Source organism: Mycena indigotica (assembly GCF_014461135.1).
Source record: "Mycena indigotica strain 171206Taipei chromosome Unknown Mind.scaff0004, whole genome shotgun sequence".
NCBI lineage: Eukaryota > Fungi > Basidiomycota > Agaricomycetes > Agaricales > Mycenaceae > Mycena > Mycena indigotica.
In genome coordinates, this window is record NW_023503003.1 from 4,883,453 (window position 1) to 4,901,336 (window position 17,884).

General features: G+C 50.7%; 8 protein-coding genes across 8 annotated transcripts; 4 read left to right on the forward strand and 4 right to left on the reverse strand.

Annotated features, from left to right (window-relative positions):
- Positions 1-232: 232 nt before the first annotated feature.
- Positions 233-1,162, forward strand: MIND_00533000 (uncharacterized protein; the record flags this gene model as incomplete). Its single annotated transcript, XM_037362115.1, has 2 exons — positions 233-646; positions 695-1,162. 2 exons carry the CDS (start codon positions 233-235, stop codon positions 1,160-1,162), a joined length of 882 nt encoding a protein of 293 aa, XP_037222407.1.
- Positions 1,163-1,585: 423 nt separating this feature from the next.
- Positions 1,586-3,748, forward strand: MIND_00533100 (Family S53 protease-like protein; the record flags this gene model as incomplete). Its single annotated transcript, XM_037362116.1, has 10 exons — positions 1,586-1,849; positions 1,897-2,367; positions 2,417-2,499; positions 2,553-2,580; positions 2,629-2,876; positions 2,934-3,106; positions 3,159-3,264; positions 3,311-3,357; positions 3,406-3,601; positions 3,658-3,748. The coding sequence occupies 10 exons, from the start codon at positions 1,586-1,588 to the stop codon at positions 3,746-3,748; spliced, it is 1,707 nt and encodes a 568-aa protein (XP_037222408.1).
- A 1,460-nt stretch (positions 3,749-5,208) lies between these two features.
- MIND_00533200 (Coatomer subunit gamma) lies at positions 5,209-8,555 on the reverse strand (the record flags this gene model as incomplete). The annotated part of the gene is made up of 11 exons (XM_037362117.1): positions 8,247-8,555; positions 8,042-8,200; positions 7,549-7,988; positions 7,371-7,504; positions 7,146-7,324; positions 6,598-7,097; positions 6,447-6,544; positions 6,259-6,393; positions 5,969-6,210; positions 5,502-5,919; positions 5,209-5,447 (listed from the first exon to the last, which is right to left on the reverse strand). The coding sequence occupies exons 1-11, from the start codon at positions 8,490-8,492 to the stop codon at positions 5,209-5,211; spliced, it is 2,790 nt and encodes a 929-aa protein (XP_037222409.1). The 5' UTR covers positions 8,493-8,555.
- Positions 8,556-8,924: 369 nt separating this feature from the next.
- MIND_00533300 (uncharacterized protein) lies at positions 8,925-9,722 on the reverse strand (the record flags this gene model as incomplete). Its single annotated transcript, XM_037362118.1, has 1 exon — positions 8,925-9,722. One exon carries the CDS (start codon positions 9,720-9,722, stop codon positions 8,925-8,927), a length of 798 nt encoding a protein of 265 aa, XP_037222410.1.
- A 515-nt stretch (positions 9,723-10,237) lies between these two features.
- Positions 10,238-12,923, reverse strand: MIND_00533400 (UBIQUITIN-CONJUGAT-2 domain-containing protein; the record flags this gene model as incomplete). The annotated part of the gene is made up of 8 exons (XM_037362119.1): positions 10,238-10,355; positions 10,416-10,465; positions 10,514-10,643; positions 10,690-10,820; positions 10,872-10,887; positions 10,941-11,090; positions 11,141-12,435; positions 12,489-12,923. 8 exons carry the CDS (start codon positions 12,921-12,923, stop codon positions 10,238-10,240), a joined length of 2,325 nt encoding a protein of 774 aa, XP_037222411.1.
- An 89-nt stretch (positions 12,924-13,012) lies between these two features.
- Positions 13,013-15,197, forward strand: MIND_00533500 (Isocitrate lyase; the record flags this gene model as incomplete). The annotated part of the gene is made up of 11 exons (XM_037362120.1): positions 13,013-13,449; positions 13,496-13,663; positions 13,714-13,765; positions 13,813-13,860; positions 13,907-14,222; positions 14,276-14,425; positions 14,471-14,517; positions 14,565-14,689; positions 14,743-14,798; positions 14,847-15,051; positions 15,098-15,197. The coding sequence occupies 11 exons, from the start codon at positions 13,013-13,015 to the stop codon at positions 15,195-15,197; spliced, it is 1,704 nt and encodes a 567-aa protein (XP_037222412.1).
- A 43-nt stretch (positions 15,198-15,240) lies between these two features.
- On the reverse strand, positions 15,241-15,932 carry MIND_00533600 (uncharacterized protein; the record flags this gene model as incomplete). Its single annotated transcript, XM_037362121.1, has 2 exons — positions 15,750-15,932; positions 15,241-15,699 (listed from the first exon to the last, which is right to left on the reverse strand). Exons 1-2 carry the CDS (start codon positions 15,924-15,926, stop codon positions 15,241-15,243), a joined length of 636 nt encoding a protein of 211 aa, XP_037222413.1. The 5' UTR covers positions 15,927-15,932.
- A 239-nt stretch (positions 15,933-16,171) lies between these two features.
- Positions 16,172-17,834, forward strand: MIND_00533700 (uncharacterized protein; the record flags this gene model as incomplete). The annotated part of the gene is made up of 8 exons (XM_037362122.1): positions 16,172-16,370; positions 16,414-16,470; positions 16,515-16,534; positions 16,582-16,867; positions 16,918-17,161; positions 17,214-17,328; positions 17,376-17,641; positions 17,690-17,834. The coding sequence occupies 8 exons, from the start codon at positions 16,172-16,174 to the stop codon at positions 17,832-17,834; spliced, it is 1,332 nt and encodes a 443-aa protein (XP_037222414.1).
- Positions 17,835-17,884: the final 50 nt, after the last annotated feature.

Here is a 17,884-nt window from a genome sequence, read left to right on the forward strand (position 1 = left end):
CTTTGGTAGCATCGCGCGATATGATTTTGCCTAGAAACACTCAAGTAACAGATCACTGGGGAAGACAACTGCGGATGACGCTATACACACGAGATTCATGGTGTGGCCGCTCGGATTTTTTGGAATGGTTGTCGACGTCGGGAACAACATGGTCGTGATCAGATCGATGGCTTCTCTAAGTTCACTCTCATCTAAAACCTCATCCAAACCGATGTAGTTTGTACCTGTCACGATGCTGCTCTTTCGCGTTCTTGCCTCTGTCCTTTTGGCCCAAGCAACCCATGCATTGACGCCAGTCACCCAAAACGCGAGGGGCCAGAAGATTTACACTGCGCCAATTGGTTCTCGTGTCAAACAGTCTGGTCGCGACATGGAGCTCTTTGCGCCAGACGGCTCTCTCCTGCATACCTTCACAAACGTCGTTTCAGGCGGGACCAAACCCAAGCGGCAAATTCTTAGTGTAACAGAACTCGTCGCTCAGTTCAACGTTACTCCCACCGACACAATCGAATCATTTACTACCACCTTCGTGGTCCCCCCTACGCCTGAAGCGTTCGACAGCCAGATCATCTTCATAAGCGCCAACATCCGTGTTCTCGACCCACCAACCGGCCGCCCTTACGCCACGGTGCGCCCTACCCTTCAGGTTTGCGGGAATCTGGCCACCGAAACCGATATCTAATTTGCGTTTCAGTATGGCGGCAGCTGGCTCCAAGGTGGACCTTTCTATACCTACGCAATGCAGGTGGAATTCGATGCGCAGAACATCCTCCAATTAGTCGGATTCGATAACTCAACTCTTGAGGTCGGCCAAACACTCGACAGCACTATCGTCCGCAATCATGAATTGGAAAAAGAAGCTCCTGGCGTATTTTGGTACTCCGCGAGTTTCCCTAGTATCAGCAACGACACCGTCATAGACATGGGTTGGCAGACACCCCCAAGCGTCCTTACTCTTCAGTTGGAGGAGGAAGGTGTTCTCCAGCCCAGTCATTACCCGGCGGGTTCGCTGGTCTTTGAACACATCAATGTCAATATGACAAGTGGCCCACCTGAGATGTCGTGGCAACCTAACGTCGACCCCGCCAGCCAAGCAGAGTTCAAGGTCGATGTTGACGGTGCCAAGGAAGGCAAAGCTGAACTTACCTTCTCGCGCGTGTAGTATGTAGAATACTTACAAGTGAACCAATGAAAGAGTTCTGTTCTTCTCTTGTGCGTTGATAACAATTGACTGTCAGCAATGCGTATGTAATCGGTGCTTTTTACACCACCATCCCAACAGTCTTCCTTCCCGGTTCCTCGTGGTGCCTACGCTGACCACGATAGCGTCCCTACCGCCGTTGTGCACCTGATTGGAAATTTCGGGATCTGCGGGCTTCTTTTTGAGCAGAAGGCATGCGGTTGAGGTCATCAAAAGATTCGTTTCGCTCTCAGCTCTCTCAGCCGTTGCGACACAAAATGCGCAGCAGCTTTTGCCGGAATTCAGCTCAAACCTCCTCCGACGGGTCATACACACAGAGCTGGGCGGCCCAGGTCACCGAAAAAGTACTAAGAGTGGCTTTGTCTTTAGATCCCCTCCACCGCAATGGTTCTTGTGTCTGCCTCCCTCTTTGCGGCCCTCGTCACACTAGCAGCTGCTACCCCAGCAGAACTGTCTGCCTATGTTATCCACGAACAACGTGACACACCTGCTCGAGGCTTTGTCAAAGTTGGCCCTGCCCCGCCGTCCAAGCAGCTCACTCTCCGCATCGCGCTAAAGCCCAACAACATTGCCGGTCTTGAGGAGGAACTATATGCCGTTTCCGATCCCAAAAGCGCGCGTTATGGCAAACATTTGACATTGGACGAGGCATGTCGGTCCTTACAGATTTGTGGGCCCACTAACGCGTTAAACAGGTCGTCAAATACGTAAAGCCTACCACGGAGGCACTTTCTGCTGTGAACTCATGGCTGGATGCGAACAAGATCACCGCAAAGACTATCTCCCCCGCAGGCGACACCCTCCAATTTACCGTCCCCGTTTCGCAGGCCAGCTCCATTCTGAACGCGGAATTCGCAAGCTTCACGCATTCCGGCCGCAATGAAACCACCATCCGAACGCTTCAGTATTCGCTCCCCGCCGACTTGTCCGGGCATGTCGCCTATGTCCACCCCACGACAAGCTTCACTAATCCGTTCGCCACACCCAGGATCGAGCCTTACGATGTCAAGCGCAAACGGGAGATGGACCCTAATTGCGCTGACCTCACAACTCTTTCGTGTTTGCTGGAAGTGATGGGCCTCCCGAAAGGGCCTGCGACGCAGAAGAAGAACGTGCTAGGAATATCAGGCTTCTTGAACGAATTTGCCAACTTCAACGATCTGAAGGTGCCTCATCATTTTCGGCGGCCTAGGATTTCTGAAAAACTGTGATTAGGATTTCCTCGCCAGATACCGTCCTGAGATGCCGTCGTCGACCAAGTTCGATGTGCAGTTGATTGATGGAGGGTCCAACACCCAGCGCGTTGTTTTTCTTTGGACAAACCCCTTGCATATTCTGACTGAGCAAACAGGCTTCGTGCTTTCGCTGGTGTTGAAGCAGTAGGTCCCGTCGCTCGTGGTTCTTTTCCTCACTCACTGGCTTAACAGAGTCTCGATATCCAGTACTCTGTGGGTGTTGCCAACGGAATTCCCATCCGCTTCATTTCGGTCGGTCCACTAAACAACGATGAACTGGGTGGATTTTTGGATCAAGTTAATACCCTGATTGCGGACGACTCCCGTCCTACCGTGCTCTCGACATCTTATGGTTTCGATGAGCAAGATCTGACCTTCCCTGTTGCTGACGGACTTTGTAACGCCTACCTGCAACTAGGGGCTCTGGGAACTTCTATCTTGTATTCATTTCTTACCATCGCGCTAACATTGTGAGTACTAGTGACGCAAATTTTTAGGACCTCTTCTGGTGATGGCGGTGTTGGTGGCCACGCCCGGTTCTGCGATACCTTCGTGCCGACCGCTCCTTCAACATGCCCATGGGTTACATCAGTCGGCTCGTCGCAGACTATCCTCGAAAACTTCACCAAGAACAACTTTTCTCAAATCGCGGCATCCTTCTCCACTGGTGGTGAGTCTTTTCTGGCTCGAGTCGTCGATCGTTCCTTAATAGGCTTGGACAGGTTTCTCCAACTACTTCAAGCCGCCCACATACCAGAAGGCAGACGTTGGCACATATGTTGCGACCATCAACGGTTATGAGGGACTTTACAACAAGAATGGGCGAGGGTTGGTGTTCCATACGCACGGCGTCCACTGGTTGACATTTCTCAAGTATTCCGGATGTCTCTGCTCAGGGTGTCAACTTCCCAACTCTCGTCGGTCAGCCCCTTGTCTCCTGCATTCTTGCGTAATTGACGCTGTTCCTAGGCGACAGATGGACCCTTGCCAGCGGCACATCAGCTTCGACCCCAGTCTTTGCCTCCGTTATCGCGTTCTTGAACGATGAGCTGATGGCGGCTGGCCGACCTCCGCTTGGCTTCCTCAACCCACTCCTCTACAGTCCGGCTGGGCGCGCAGCACTCGACGACGTTTCGGTGGGCAAAAACCCTGGATGCGGAACAAGGTCAGTCTCGATCCGCTTGTCTGTCGCGCTTGGGGACTGATTTGTTCTACCCATAGCGGCTTCAACGCGACCACTGGCTGGGACCCCGTCACTGGCCTCGGCGCACCAAATTACGCCAGACTCAGAAAGGCAGTTGGACTTGCGTAGGTAGATTACTTGACTGTGCAAGTTGGATACAACAAGTCTTTGGGGTCGGCCCGGAGTGTCCGAAAAACCCAATTTAGCAAGAAAGTTTCCTAATTCGGAGCAGACCTGATCAACTTTATCAACCTTGCACGTCAAGCGGGATGTCGACAGTCCTTGAGCAATGTAATTTTGCTACTCACCACTCTGCCTGGCCAGAGGTCTGCGTAAGTATAGAACTGCTTGCTCTGAGTGCAACGCAGCTGATTGTGTTTTGGTGCGGTTGCTTTGCTTGCCTCCAGTCCAGCGCTGACTGGTGGCTTTGAGAAACATTGGGAGATGGAATCCACTGACAAGTGTCAGACAAGTCCCAATAGGAAGTGATGCAATGGTGAAGAAACATAGGCTCGTAAATGTTGTTTGTACTAGTAGCAATTTACATACGACAGACAATACACTAACTTGAGAGGGATTGGAATCGACAGCGCCATGCGGCCGTCCGCAGCTTGCAGCATTACCAATGTGAGTGCCGCTACCGTAGGGCCAACAACGTCATGAATTTTCAGCGTGAGCGGACCAACAACAAGGCAGCTTGCGGCTACTGAGAGTAACAATGGATGCACCAATCATGTGACGGATAGCATGCCTGAAAGATTGAACTCGCAGGCCCGGGATGGACATCGCTCATGTCAGATCGCTGCGGTAGCGCCGTGCTCGAAGGACTGCAACTGGGGTGTCGTTCGTCACCGGGTTGGAAAACACTCGTGAGCCATCCTTGATATTGGGGTCAGAAGGTCGAGGAAATAGAGGGATGAGTCACTCACGAGGCCTCCCGGGGTGGTCCGAGGTCAAAGGCATAATAAAACGAGGCCACAACGAATCCGTTTTCGGTAGCACGTGTGAAACTGGAGGAAAGTGTTGAGAAGGCACAATGTTGTCAACCGACCATATGGGCGGTCAAGAAGAAAGAGAGAGTGCGGTGGCAGTACCGCGGAAGTAGCAGATCTGTTTCTTCACGATCGCCGGCTCCAAGATTCAGACTCGAGAAGGAAACAACAACTCTGCTGGCCCAATTAACAATGGGGAGATATGAGCAGCAAGAGGGTCGACCATTACGTAAGAGCGGAGTATGGACTCCGATGGTGGGCAACGTCAGAGTTGTGGCCTGATCCCCCCAGCCAAACGATATCTCCCAGTTCCCAGTGTCTTCAAGATAGGCTAAAAGCACAACAGGTCATAGTAGGACGTCCGCATCAAAGGCAAAGTCGAGATGGGCATGTGGTGGTCCAAGGAAAAAAGTAGGTGTCACAAAATGACACCCGCAGATTAGATATCGTCAGACGATACCTCAACGAATGTTGCTTTATATTCGTACACGTAGCCTATGTGCTTTCTGTGCTTAGATCAAGTGGTGGAACTTCCTATGCAAACAACGAAAAGTGAGAAAAAAGTATGATTCGACAAGTATTCTAATATGGACCATCCTAACCACCAACAGCGTTGACCACAAGTTGACAGACGTCTTGGTGTTCCGCGCGGACCCCAAGCTCCAGCGTAACGCCAACACCTTGCGAGAACGTCATTCGGCACCGTACAAGCACCTTCCCACCTCCGCCCGTGACCAATCCCGACAGCTGCAGCGTATGCACCGAGGAAGATGTCGGGCTTTCTGTCCCGCCCAAGGGTTCCATGTTGAGTACTTCGATGATCGAGTCGCAGGCAGCTGCAATAGCGACATCAATGAAAAGTCGGTAAAAAAGACAAGGATAACACGCACCCTTCAGACTGTCCACAGCCGCTCCCAGTCCAAACGTTTCCGTCACACTCGGCCCGCCCTTCATCCGATCCCATTCGGAGCCGAACGAAGCATATGAAGGAACGATGTAATCTCCGCCCGCACTAAGCTCGACCTCTTCCAGTTGGTATTCGTCCTCATAGCCTTCCTCTTCAGGTTCACCAGTTGTCGGATCGAGCTCCTTGCTGACAAATTGCAAGGTACAAGGGAACGAAGCAGTCGCATAATCCGTGGGCACGTCCCTTGTGAACGAGACATACGTTATTCCAGGCGAACTTGTCGCAGTCAGGCTGGGAATAGGAAGGATGAAGTCCTGTGTAAGACCAGAATCTTCTGACGTGGCCATCGCCACCGTAACCTGCTCGAGGACGGTGTCTGGGATCGTGTTCGAGACATTGAACTAGGACCGAATTGGCAAAATATCATGAAAAAGTGTGAAAATAATTCACCTGGAAGACAACGTGCTCTTTGAAAATATGTTTGACGCAGGTAACTTGGTATTCGGTCTCGCTTTCCGAAAGCTCCGCAAGCCGGGTGCTGCTATTAAGCACAGCTCCATAAGGCTCGAACGACGGGACAGCAGCAAGTTGTTCCGCGTATGCACTTTGAGTCTCCGCTGCAGTTGGTGGAGGGGCCGCAGATGACCCAGTTTGAGTAGACGGAACACCGATTGTATCCAATGAGCTGGGTCCTATGCCAGAGGTCAGTAAACCGCAAACGAACGATATGATAAACATACGGGCAGCCTCAGCAGCGGCTTGAGCACGGCTGATCTTGGGAATACCAGAAACATCAAACGCTTGTGCAGAAGCAGCAGGATCCTTGACGTAGGCAACAAGCTTCGACTCCAAAGCAGCCAAAGACAATACGGAATCTATCACAAAGATTCAACCAGGCGAGTTCGGTAAAAGAACGGTATATTCGCACCTTCCTTCACGTACGGTTCGACGAGGGTTTGCTTCTTGAAGACCTTGAGGTACATAGCAGCACGGTCGCGAACTTCATCATCGACATCGTCTAAGCATCTGTGCATGTCTATGTCTTAGCAACAGACTAAGCAGAATATTGAAAACCGAACCGATTCAGAAGGACACCAACACTTTGGTTGAGGGCCTCGTCGTTGGAATTGAGGCCAAATTTGGCTAAACTGGACACAGCGGCAGCTCGCACTGGCGCATTTTCCAGGACAACGCGATTGTAAATGAAACGAATGAATTTGGCGGGCTGGGAGGCTTTGGGCCCTTCGATACCGAGCAAGTGAAGGATGCGAACAGAGAGTTTTGTGAACTCGCAATCCTCAATGAACTCGCAGAGATGCGACAGCGCCTGCTCCTTGCACTCGCTGATGAATTTGATCATATCGAAGATAGCTTCAACAACCGCGCGTTTAAAGTCATAACCACCCTCGTCACGAAGGACACCAGAAAGGAATGTGAGCATCGCGGCGTGTTTGGCAGGGAATTTGAGGCAAAGAGAGCGGATCGCGTCAACAATGATGACCTTGAATTCGTCGCTGATTTCTGACATGAAGCCGGTAATCTGTTTGATGAGACGGTCTACAGAGGCTTCATTACCAGTCTACGAGAAAATATAAGAAATAGAAGTCAAATATAAATGCAAGGATACCTTGAGCAGAGTAGTGATGGCATAGGTAGCAACACTGCGGTTCTGATCTGTGATGAGACTTTCGAGATCAACATTGCAAGCGGCGACATTGGAAGGATGTGTGACAGCGAGAGCAGCAAGCGTTCGAGTAGCGGCGAATTTAAGAACAGGCTTGGGAGAAGACAGGAAGAGTTGGAGGACTAAAATACATTAGCAGACAAACAAATAGAAAATTGCAAGTCTTGCCAGCTATCGACTTGGTCAGTTGAGCAGGTGTCACATTCTTCATTTCGCAGAGAACACGGGCTGCTTCAAAGTTGACCATGTCGCTCTTATGCCTAAGCCAGCCTTCGAGCAACTCAACCATTTGTCGTTGGACGCTGCCGAAAGATCAGTTTTCAATCAACTAGGGGAAGTTACGCACTTGGGATCCTCCTCCATGACCTTGGCCGCATATCGGATGAGCATACACAACGCCATGGCGTTTTTCAATGTCGTTCCCGAACCGGATTTCCCTCCACCCAGTTGTTGGATCATTTTTGTAACGGCCATGCGGTCTTGTTGACGAATAAGATAGAGCAGTCCGAGTGCATGGTATTGTGTGATATTGCTGGAGGAAGGTACGGTTTGTGCGTTGCTTTGGCTCCCGCCGCCGAAGAAACCTCCACCCGTTACTGAGGATCCAAAGTAGCCACCGGTTTTGATGTTCACGGCCTCTTGCGCTTCATTAACCCAGCGCTTGACAACATCCTTAGCTTGCGGGAACATATGGTATGCCGAGATCAACGAAGCGGATGAAATGGAAGGGTTTCGGTCGACGATGGCAGCTTTGAAAAAGCGTTCGACACCTTGAGCCATAGAAGGCTATTTTTCTTGTTCAGCATCTGAAAATATAAAGATATAACAAATCAACGCACGTCGATGATATGGCAAAGGGCCCGAATGGCATTGGGCCGATAGATGACCTCCGCATTGGGCTGCATGTCTTTTTGGATGCTGCTCGTTAGCATCATGACATTTTCTGCCGTCGTTGCGAGTTCCTTAATGGCGAGGTATACCGCCTGTCGCAGGGCGGCCTGAAAATCCATGTCAGTCAACAGTTTAAAAACACGCTCGGCCTACATCTTTGTGCTGGAACAGCTTGGTAGCGCCGAAGAAGAGAGTAGTAGCCTCTTGTGTGTTGAAATTCTCGCCCACGTATAGGAGGTACACGATGCGCGTAAGCAGCGCTCGACATTTGCGGGGGCTGATTGGAGACTCGTTGAAGACGCGGGCTTCCTGAATGATGGTCGTTTTGTTGTTATAGTAGGAGCTCAGCCCGGAAGCGCTTTCGTCCTCCTTCTTATAGAACGCCATAGCGAGCGACATTTTGTGGCGGAAGACGGCCAAGAAGCCAGAACGGAAGGGGAGTCGAGGACGTGGTCGCTCGAAGGTGGCAGTAACGTGATGCGTCACGCACGCAAAAATCATTATATTGCCCAGTTACAGCGCTTTGCAACAGGACGTGGAATCCCCACGTAAATTTCCCCTCGGCTAATGTCTGACGGCACGCTATTGATTGACCACTTTTCCTTATTCTGGGTGCTATCTCGTTGTTACAAGAGAGTGAGCTATAAACACTTGTGGACAGGAGCCACCTAAGACAACACAAGTATGAGATAGATGTCGAATCGGAGGCTTCGCGATAAAACTAAGAGCTCAAGAATCGGTCCGATGATGAGTCGGAGCTGTTAGCCGAAGGGAAATTTACGTGGGGATTCCACGTCCTGTTGCAAAGCGCTGTAACTCTACCCTTGAAAACTAAAACAGACGAAGGGCCGCGGGACGCGAATAGTAACATATAACAGTCAAGAGTAGGGTGAGAGAAGAAGTTATGAATGAGATGGTTGCAGTAACAGGTGCAACAAGAGTATCGAAGGCGGTTATGACAACCCATTCAACCTGAGGTTCGGAATAAACAACTGTGGCCTGTTGGGTCTCGAACTTGAACCTATGGGGAGCCGTTCGGGGGGGTTGACATGGCTCATCGTATTCCCAAGAGAGTCCCATATCGCGTTTCAGGCGATTCAGCGACGTGAATGATTGGTTGTGCTTTGGGACCAAAATGACCTTTCGGGTACTGCGTGGCGGATAAAGGCCTAGTCTGGGCGGAACTTCGCAGCCAAACTCGCCAACTACCTCCCTCACGACCTCCCAAATGTTTTGCGACGATTTGTGCGAGAGATGAGACTCCAGCCATTCGTGTCGGTTGCGGAACGACTGGTAGGTGTTCTCGGGCCAACGAGAAAGGCAACCACATGGATGCCACAGGAAGATGTCCGGCCCGTATATGTATTCGTTGTAGAAGGCGCAGTGGGAGCACATGAATTCGCGCGTCAAGGTTTCGTATTCTTCGAGTGAGGTTGCAGAAATGGAAATGGAGTAGTCAATGAGAGCGGAGACAAGGAATAGGCGGATGTGGAGAAGTATTTCGTGCGGGAGAGATGAAAGAGAGTTGGTCGACTGGTTGAATGCAATGATATCGAATTGGCGGAGGGCGGGAGAGCTGACAGCAAGTGCCGAGTGCATTAACGTCGATTCGGTGGTGGCGAGCGACATTCTATAAGCAGGAAAATCAAAAAGAGCACACAAGTCGGCGCTAGACTGACTATGCTGCAATGGGAGGAATGCTGACTTTCGTAGGCCGCTTGACCGCATACTTATAAGTCCTGCACGAAGTCTAACCTGACATTTCCGACTTCCATTTGACAGACCCCTTGAAGGAAGCCGGTCGTTAAGTGGGTCGCGCGCCACTGTTGAAGCGAAGCCGTTGGAGGACGTTCGGAGCGAATGCCACACCAGTATCAAGTTTCAGTGTGTTCTACGCTCCTTGATTGGCGTCTAGTGTTGAGAGGAAACGACCACCAGTGGGATTTCATCGGAGCGGAAATGAAGTAAATGGAAAAGGAAGCGGCTTTGGTGTCGTCATCGTGCTGACAAATGAATCGAAGCTGAACCGAGTACAAAAAGTGTTTTCATTTGCCTTAACAGACGGCGGTCAGACGCTTCCAGCTTCTGACTTGGCTGAAATCCGCTATCTTTTGGTTTGGGTTTGTGCCTTATTTAGAAGAAGTTTACTCGACCCAGTTTCTGATTTGCGTATCGAATCGCTCAATAAGATCTACCACTTGCGTTGAGCGTCCCCCGAAATATGAGCGAATCCCAGAGTTTGACTCGGACCATGCTTGCATTCTCGTAGAAAAAAAATGAGCGCCAAGGACGGGGCTTCTCAACGAAAAATGGGGGACTTACTGCTGGCGAATCCTGTCTTTTCGGATACTAAAGTGGGCTCCGATAACGTCCTATCAAGTATATCTGAATTTTAAGCAGTAGATTGAGAACTAGCGCACCTTCCACATCTCACGCTTGTTCGACTCCTCTAGCCACTCGACGATTCCCCAACGACACGTCTGTCGCTGGATCTCGAGATTGTACATGACGCTGGCTGGTGCGTTTGGGTTGACTTGTCCATGACCGGGTCTGTGACGCGTCAGCAAGAAAGCGCACCCGACAAGACCGATGTTACTCGTTAAAGTATGGCGCATCTATTAGAATCATGCTTTGTATGCTCACTAAGACTTGCAGAAAAGTCGATTTGAATGGGGACCATTGCTCTTCCGGTCGACCCGGCCATGTCCCCAGTAAAGAAAGGCACACCTAAACCAAAAATCAGTCTCCTTGAAGGTGATGATTGGTCAAGCATCTCACTTTGCCTGTATTATAACTAATAATGAAGTCGTTAGCAATGTAGCGCAAGTCTTAAGAAGCCAGACATACAGATTTGGGTTGAAACGAACAGTCCCTCCACCTGTGGTGCGCAAATAAACAAGCGGGGGCGTCGTAGGATACTCCAGGGGCATGTAACAATCGAATTCGAACAGGCCGCCGGCGTATGGCGTCCCTTCGGGCCCAGCAATCATGACCTTACTGCCCAAATCAAGTCAATGAACCCAAAACAAACTTTAAAGGACGCTTACATGGCGTCATTCCGAACTTCATCGACACGAACGAAAATACCTGGAGGGAGGCTTGTTGCCATTGTCGCCAACTCCTTGAGCAAATGTAAGCGGTGTTTCGGCGCCCTGGTCGATATCTCTGTCTGCTTTAGTAGATCATGGTAGTTGTACTTCCTCATGTCCATTTCCACATGAGAAAAGGCCAGCCCTTCGCAGGATTTGGAGTAGTTCCGTTCAAGCTCTACAGCAGGGTCTCTGGTCTTTCCTTTCACTTTGGAAGGAGAGGACTGTATTGTGGATGCAGTATTGGATTCACGACCTAGAATAGACATTGCCCGCTCCATGTCGTTTCCAGCGGCCAGCAGATCTCCACAGAGCGATATCGCCTGGACGGTCTCCGTGTCATCGTGCTCTTCGTCGCTGTCCATTATAGTTCGCGCGCCAGCAAGAAATGCTTCGCATTGTTTGGCAACTTTCTTGAAGTAGTCGTATAATGGGGGTGCTCGCTCTAACTGTCCATCCTTGTCACGGGCCCAAACTAGTTCAGTTGACGTATCATCTCCCCACATCCAATCTTCCAGTCCAGGTGCTTTCTCCATGCAAAAACGTCGATTGATGATGACTTCAACTGTTAGCTCGCAGTCGGACATCCGCCGAAGAAGGGCAATCATAGCATAGTAGACCTGACTGCGAGCGGTCCAATCGGTCACCGAGTCGTTACGCAACAGCACAGCAAGTAACTCTGGAATCTGCGAGAGGGAAATAAGATCGCCGATGGAGGAATGTGGAAGTAGGTCATATTCTTGTGCATCATCGGCGTAAGGCGAGGGTAAAAGTTGCGTGAGTGTTTGGAAGGCGCGAACAATAAGCTCGTCCCAATGGTCAGAAAGCTGGTTCTGTCGAGAGGCGGCGGCGGCGGCGGCGGCGGCCTTATTCTTCGAATTTCCGGGGCTATAGCCTGTTTGTCCACCAGTGCCGTATCCTGTTCCACCAGGACCGACAGTTCTGCTTTTGGGGTACTTTTGTCTGGCGAGCTGAGATGAACGCGATTCTGAAGAGACTTTTTCTCCCAAAGTTAGCCGATCGAAGCCTCCTAGACACTCGAAAATAGCAATGGCTCGGACGCCAGCACAGCACGACTCTACCTTACATTTTTGGCTTTTGAAGCCGCCAGCTCCTTTGCAAGATGAAGAGCATTGCAGTGGAGAAAAACAGCCGCGACAATGATTCGTATCGCAGGAGGAGCAGGAAGCATGTAATAACATTCCTAGCGAGGGAGTAATGCCTCCTGGAATGGGTGTTGGTGAGAATACGACCTATAAGAGTTCTGTCATATTCGTCGAGGCTAAAATACGACATATCGACGTACGAAGCCACGAGGAGCTGCAACCATCTTGCCGCATTTGCTGCAGGGACGCGCAGCAGTGAAAAACGGCCGGAATTCGTTCAATTTTATGTCTGGGGAAGCATCGAGCTCATTGTGAATGTGGCTTCTTGGCTCGGAGGCGGATCCGCTCTTTGAGGGTCCAGGTTCGGGGTTTTCTTGCGTTTGGTCTAACGCGTCCCATTCAGCAGCTAGACGCCTGGCTAGCGCTTCGTCATCATCACACTCTTGTGTGCTATGATGCGTTGACTGATTCAACTGCCTGGCCAACTTCTCGCTTTCTTCATTTTGCTTGATGAGAGCCAGAATTTCCTCCAGGTCATCCTCCTCATCAGAAATCACGATCACATCTTCATCTGGAACGCGAGCTCGTTTACGCGCTTTAGAGGGCGAGGCTGAACGTCGTCGTTTGGGAGGCATGTTAGAGTCAGCAACGCGAACGTCACAGTCGGTCACTCGGCCCGGATCACAGACGATTACCGTGAACAACTTTACTCCCGACCACCATAATGCTGACGACTCGTGGAGGCATCACCTTAACGACGGCTTCGCGCGTCGTACGGGCTATGTCGTCTGCCGCGTTACCCCTTCAGCCTCCCTCACTCGATGAAGAGACCCGGCAATTCGAAGAAAGGACTGCTGAAATGGCTCAATTCTTTGCCCTCCCGCGATTCAGCAATATCAAACGACCATACACGCCTGTGGATGTTGCCTCCAAGCAGGGTTCACTGCCTGTTCTTCCTCTACCTTCCACATTACTTGCGGATAAACTCTTCGCGTTGTTGACCAAACGCGCTGCTGCCGGTGAACCGGTACATACCATGGGGGCTATTGACCCGGTCCAAATGACACAGATGGCCGAGCACCAAGAGGCTGTCTATGTTTCCGGCTGGGCGGCATCGAGCGTGCTTACAACAGGGAATAATGAGGTTGGGCCTGATCTCGGGTAAGTCTACACAAATGTCATTACCATCGTCTAACTTAAACTTTAGAGACTATCCGTACACCACAGTTCCTAACCAAGTTCACCGGATATTCCGTGCTCAGCAGCTTCATGACAAAAAGCATTACGACGAACGGATGACTGCCACACCAGAGGCTCGCGCCAAGATGAAGTATATCGACTACCTACGACCGATTATTGCAGATGCAGATACTGGGTAGCTGACTATATTCCTTCCCCTGCTATCTTCGTCTGATTGTCAGCTAGTCATGGTGGTCTTTCGGCTGTTCTCAAGTTAACGAAACTCTTTGCTGAATCTGTAAGTGTTTGTTGGACGGACATAAACTAGAAACCAATACGTGATAGGGTGCCTCTGGAATCCACATGGAGGATCAATTACACGGAGGGAAGAAGGTAGTATATAACGGCGAACTTTCAAGCTTTTGACAATGCTTTTTAGTGCGGCCATTTGGGTGGTAAGGTCATTGTGCCCACTTCAACACACATTTCCCGTCTCGTTACCGCGCGTTTCCAACTCGACCTCCTCAAATCTACGATGCTGCTCATTGCACGGACAGACTCAGAATCCGCCAAGTTACTGTCGTCCTCGATTGATACAGAAGATCACGAGTTCATCCAGGGCACGACCACTAAGGTCAGCAAGGGACTTGCGCAAACGCTGGCGGAAGCGGAGGCGCGAGGCGCATCGGGTCCGGAGGTTGATGCACTCGAGCAAGAGTGGATGGACGAAAATCCATTGTGTACTTTCAACCAAGGTTAAAACTCCTATTGCTCTGTTTCTTGTCCTTTTTGCTAAGTTGAAGTGTAGCTGTTGAAAGGGCAATCAAGCAATCGTCCGTTGGTGAAAAGGATTCCGCCTACATATGGTACCTTACATCAGCTGCTGGTAAATCGCACTCAGAAGCTCGAGACATTGCTGCCGACATCTTGGGAGCACCTGTGTACTGGGACTGTGACCGTAGGTTCCGCTCATAACTCTGTGGTAATATTTATCGTTGGCTAGTGCCCCGCACGCGTGAAGGCTATTATCGGGTTACTGGAGGGATTGAGGTATGACTGGCTAATTTGTCTTTTTCTCTCTCTGACTTGATGTCTAGCCAGCAGTCAAACGCGCGATGGCATTTGCTCCTTACGCAGACTTGATCTGGTTGGAAACTAAGGAGCCTAACCTCGAACAAGCACGTTCGTTTGCAAGGCAAATCCGAGAGAAATACCCTGGAAAGTGCGTAGCCATATATTGTTCCACGATACTTGTAATGACTGATCACATCTTAGGTGGTTCGTATATAACCTCAGTCCAAGTTTCAACTGGGCAAAAGCGGGTTATAACGGTAGGTGCTGTTGTCTGAATACGAACAACAGTTAACATGGTGATGTAGAGGCTCAACTGAAGAGTTTCGTGTGGGATCTGGCCAAGGAAGGCTTCGTCTTCCAGCTCATTTCGCTGGCTGGTCTACATAGCGGAGCGGTTACAACATCGGAGCTTGCGCGGGACTTCAAAGACGACGGAATGCTTGCGTATGTGAAGCTGATCCAACAGAAGGAGAAGGAAATTGGCTGCGATGTGTTGACCCATCAGAAATGGTTGGTTTCTCCAATTGTTTGTTACAACCGCTAATTTCGCGTGCAGGAGTGGGGCAAACTACGTCGACCGTATTCTTCAGAGCGTGTCGTCAGGGTCTTCAAGCACCCTAAGCACAGGAAAAGATTCGACAGAGCATGCATTCTAAGGATACAAAATAATACAACAAACCTACTGTCCCTTTTCCCCTGTCAAGTTTCCGCAAATGGGTCTCCAGATTCGTCCATTTGTAGAGGGCCACCCAGAAGCGCGTCGGCAGGGTCTATTTGGCTTAGGTCGTGAGCGTCCTCCAGACTTAACCCGTCCGGCGCCAATGAAGATATATCTATAAGCCCGGTGTCTGCCTCGTCCAGACCAACGCCCACACCGTTGTCCATGTTAGACTCCATAGCTTTGAGAGACTCATCAAGCGCGTCGTCGTTGGTGGTCATATTATCACCCATCGTAAGTTGGGGTTTCGGAGACGGTGGTTTGGAAGGTAGCTCGACTTCTTCCAGCTCGGGAGGGGCGCTTGGAACATTGCTTGCAGGAATTGCCTCGTCCTTATCGTCTTTCTCGTCCCCTTCATCGTCGTCCCCGTCCACAACTTCCACTTCATCAGGTAATGGGGCCAATGGCTCGTCAACTGTCCCTTCATCATCGCTGAATTGCTGAAAAAATGGTGGTCAAGGTAATTCAGGTCAATCGAGCAGCCACGCACTTGTGGTTTAGTTGTCTTGACCCATTTCTTGACGCGTACTGTCGCCGTTGAGCTGTTCCCAGCCATAACTTCGGGGACAACCCAGACTTTCTCCCAGCATTGCACAGGCTGCATAAGTGCTCTCCGCGCCGCTTCGGTGGTTGCGGCACTGACGCCGACTCTGCGCTTCGTGGACATGTCTGGAGGTAAAACGCGTCGTGACTAGGTGTGACAACTTCCACGCATCTCAACCTGCAACGCTCTCGTCGTTGTCAACGTCGGCATGTTACATTCACAACCTCGCACCCTACATTGACCTGTTGCAACGAAAAGGCTTGACATGCTTGATACTTGTGTGAGACAAATTGGCGGGACCCCTGAGTGGATACCTACTGGCTCATTTCCGAGTGTCAGGAACGTGTTCACCTTTCTTCCGTTTTTCCATGCCCTTTTCACTCTTTTCTACCCGACGGATCGCCCTTTTCACAGTTATCGTCACTATCACCCTCTCCAGCGCCTGGATAAGCCGTACATTCAAAGTCGACGTCGATGGCCTCACAGCGCGGATCGTATTCAAAGACAACAAGGCTAAATTCGACGCCCGAACAGTGCTCAAAGGGCCCCCTTCTACATCCTACAAAGGCAAGAGCATCAAACCATATACCTCCTGCTTACCGCGAAACAGACAACCTCTTGCCGACTGAGAAGTACATCACATCTTGGGGATCCTCTGCTGGTTGGAGTATGTGTTCCACTCGCCTTGTGTCTCGCTCTGATAACGCTCAGGCAACGATGTGATTAGCTTTGTGCGTCGCACTGGAATCATCTTTAATTTTGCGCTGAATTTCGCCAGATACATCTCATATATCTAGGCCAACAAACGAACCGCATTCCCATCCTACCGGCCCACACATCGACCCATTTACCTTGGAGTGTCCAAGGACAGCTAACGTTTGGAGAAGTTTTCGACATCCCCAGACTTGCAGCAGCATTGGGGCATCCAGTGTTAGAATGGGACGACGTCAAAGAACCCAACAGCAGCGAGGTCGACAAAATTGGCTGCTGGAATATATGGGGTCCCATGGAAAAGCAAGGAGGGGCTCCGCGAGATAGCCACAGAACCTTCCAACTCAAGCTCGGTGTGTTTATTCTCGTGTTATTGTTGGTTTGAATCTCACCTCCTTCGCAGACATTTCATACACACCTGTTCCCGACTACGTTCTTAGCACCGCGCATCACTCTACCTTCGCCTCGTTTCCCGCGTTGATGACCTTGGCTTGGCCTGAGACAAGGCAACGGGCGTTTGAAAGCGTGAAGACTGCGCCGTCGTCGTATAGCAAGCATGTTACTCCGCCAGATGAACATCTCTTATGCTTCGACTTCCTCTACTACGTGGGTTCTTTCATGGGTTTCGAGATTGGTGTTCAACACAGGTTAGCTTGTTCCTCTTTCAACGACATTTTCCGAGGAGCTGATTAATTGCAGTCCGGCCTGGAATACGGTCGGCACCCATATGCATTGGAACCGAGCGCTCGACAAGATCGTTGACCAGTGGCTGCTCGTGATATTCGGCTTGCCGGACGGTGCAACGCTCCCACCTGTAAGTTGCGCGTTATTCTGTTTCTCGTCCCTCACATTATTGCCTAGTTCATCTCCATTCACGCGCGACACACCGACTTCAATGACCACTGCGACCCCAAGAAGCCGAAAGCGTGCTTCCCTTCCATCGACGTGTTCAAGAATGAAGTACGCGAGATGAAGGCCAAGGTGCTCGAGCAGAAGGGCATTCAGGTCGAACATGTTGTCATGACCAGTGACGAGACAGACCCTGCGTGGTGGACCGAGGTGACCGACGCGGGGTGGTACATTCCGGACCACGACCATCTAGAAACAGCGGACTTGCTGGGCGACTGGTAAATATACTAATTCGCTCCAATATGCTTTCACTAATGCTGGGTCAGGTACCCCGTACTCATCGACGCCGTCATCCAGTCTCGTGGTATCGGGTTTATTGGGACTGAGCTGAGCACGATGTCGATATTGGCACAGCGGAGAGTGGAAGACTGGCAGGGCGGGGTGACGACTTTGCTCAAATTGAGACATTGACGACCGGCATGACTAGATACTTGCTCTTAGATTCAGGGAACTAGAAGACA